Source organism: Emiliania huxleyi, assembly GCF_000372725.1.
Source record: "Emiliania huxleyi CCMP1516 unplaced genomic scaffold EMIHUscaffold_989, whole genome shotgun sequence".
Lineage (NCBI taxonomy): Eukaryota > Haptophyta > Isochrysidales > Noelaerhabdaceae > Emiliania > Emiliania huxleyi.
Genome location: NW_005194705.1, coordinates 5,100 through 6,605, shown reverse-complemented (window position 1 = coordinate 6,605; position 1,506 = coordinate 5,100). Strand labels below are relative to the sequence as shown.

At 63.0% G+C, this 1,506-nt stretch overlaps 1 protein-coding gene across 1 annotated transcript in view; it reads right to left on the bottom strand.

The window, feature by feature from the left end:
- Positions 1 to 728: 728 nt before the first annotated feature.
- Positions 729 to 1,506, bottom strand: part of EMIHUDRAFT_460295 (hypothetical protein) — a 2,827-nt gene continuing 2,049 nt past the window's right edge. The window contains exons 6-7 of the mRNA XM_005756170.1: positions 1,297 to 1,339; positions 729 to 1,233 (exon numbers count right to left, since the gene is read on the bottom strand). Coding sequence (XP_005756227.1) covers positions 925 to 1,233; positions 1,297 to 1,339 — 352 coding nt within the window. The 3' untranslated portion in view covers positions 729 to 924. The remainder of the gene's footprint in view (positions 1,234 to 1,296; positions 1,340 to 1,506) is intronic.

The window sequence follows — 1,506 nt, the reverse complement described above, 5'->3', positions numbered from 1 at the left end:
GAGTAGGGTGCCGCGCCTCAACAACGAGATTGGGCCGGGGCAGTACGAGTATCTTTCGTGTAGTGAGGTAGTATCTTGAATTGCATTGTGGGAGGGATTTGGATTGGAATACCCAAATTCCAAATTTCGTTTGCACAATCTCGGCGCGGAGCCGAACGAGATCGCGACCTTTCGAGATGAAGATCGCGACGAAAAATGCTGACACCACATTGGCTGCCGGGGTGTGTGTTGCCGAGGGGGGGCTGGGTGGGTGGGTAGGTAGGCGGGCGGTCGGTAAGCCGGTACTTCGACAAACACGCCGTTCAGTCAGTCTTTTGGGGGGGGGGGGCGTTATTTTACTATCTTTTGGCGCCTTCGCCCACCACCACCCGAGGGGCCAGTCGGCGCGTCTTGTCTGTCGCGATGTCCTAGACGTCGAGCCTCTCTGGTCCTTTACAGACCTTCAGCCAGCCACCCTCCGGCTCTGAGCCTCCGCGCTCAAACGCGGTGTGCACAACACGCTCCAACGTGAAGCCACTCTCAGTATAGAGACAACATGAAGGGTGTCCGGTGATCGGCGCGGACGGCATCGTCGATTCGCGAACCCATCGCGCGCTCGAATTCTGTTGTAAATTCTCTCCAAAACTGACAAAACTGCATGGCGCGCGTTTCAGGGGGGGGGGGGGTACCGAGCAGTCAGTGAGAGTGTGCGGCTGCTCTAAATTCTCGTTTGCCCGTGTTTGCCCAGTGCAAACAACGCCGCTTTTAATAATAAATGTACACACATAGGAAGCGCTAGCCGCGCACGACGCCAGAAATAATATACACTACCATATACGGGTGTACCCTAGTCGGGCAGTTATTCACGAATATACACAGCCGTGAGCCAAGCACGACGGCGTCTTTGGTCGCTCTCACCCACGCAGCGCGTGCCTGGGCCCTGGCTCACGGTCCAAAGCAGACCAGCTCGTCCCAGTCCAGGACAGGATAGGGCTGCTGCAGCAGGAACTTGCGCGCAAGCCAGCCGGGCGGCGGCTGCATCGCGATCTCTCCCTCGCCGCACGCGCAAGAGCGGCGCAGCGTGCCGAGCACGCCACTGCACCACGCCCCGCCCCGCACCACGCAGCGGCGTCCTCCTCTCCCGTCCTCGGAGAGGTAGACAGTGCGGCCGGCCGCGTCGCGCCTCCACGCCTCATCTCCGTCGCCGGTCAGGTGGGTGTAGGTGAGCGAGAATGCCTCGCCCTTGGCGCGCGCCTGAGACAGAAACACGGCTGCGAAAAGGAAATCGGAGAGCGGGCGTTCGCCCTTGGCGCGCGCCTCGGCGAGGACTCGGCGCAGCTCGAGGGCGGGGAGGGTGTACCTCGGGGTGGGGTGGGGTGGGGTGGGGTGGGGGAGGGGGGCCTTGGGGAAGGGGGGGGAGGGGGTACCTTGGGGCGTGGACGGGGGGGGAGGGGGCGGCGGGGGGAGGGGGCGACCTTGCGGGGGGGGTCTTTTGCAGATCGGGCACGGGCGGGGCCTGACCGGGCC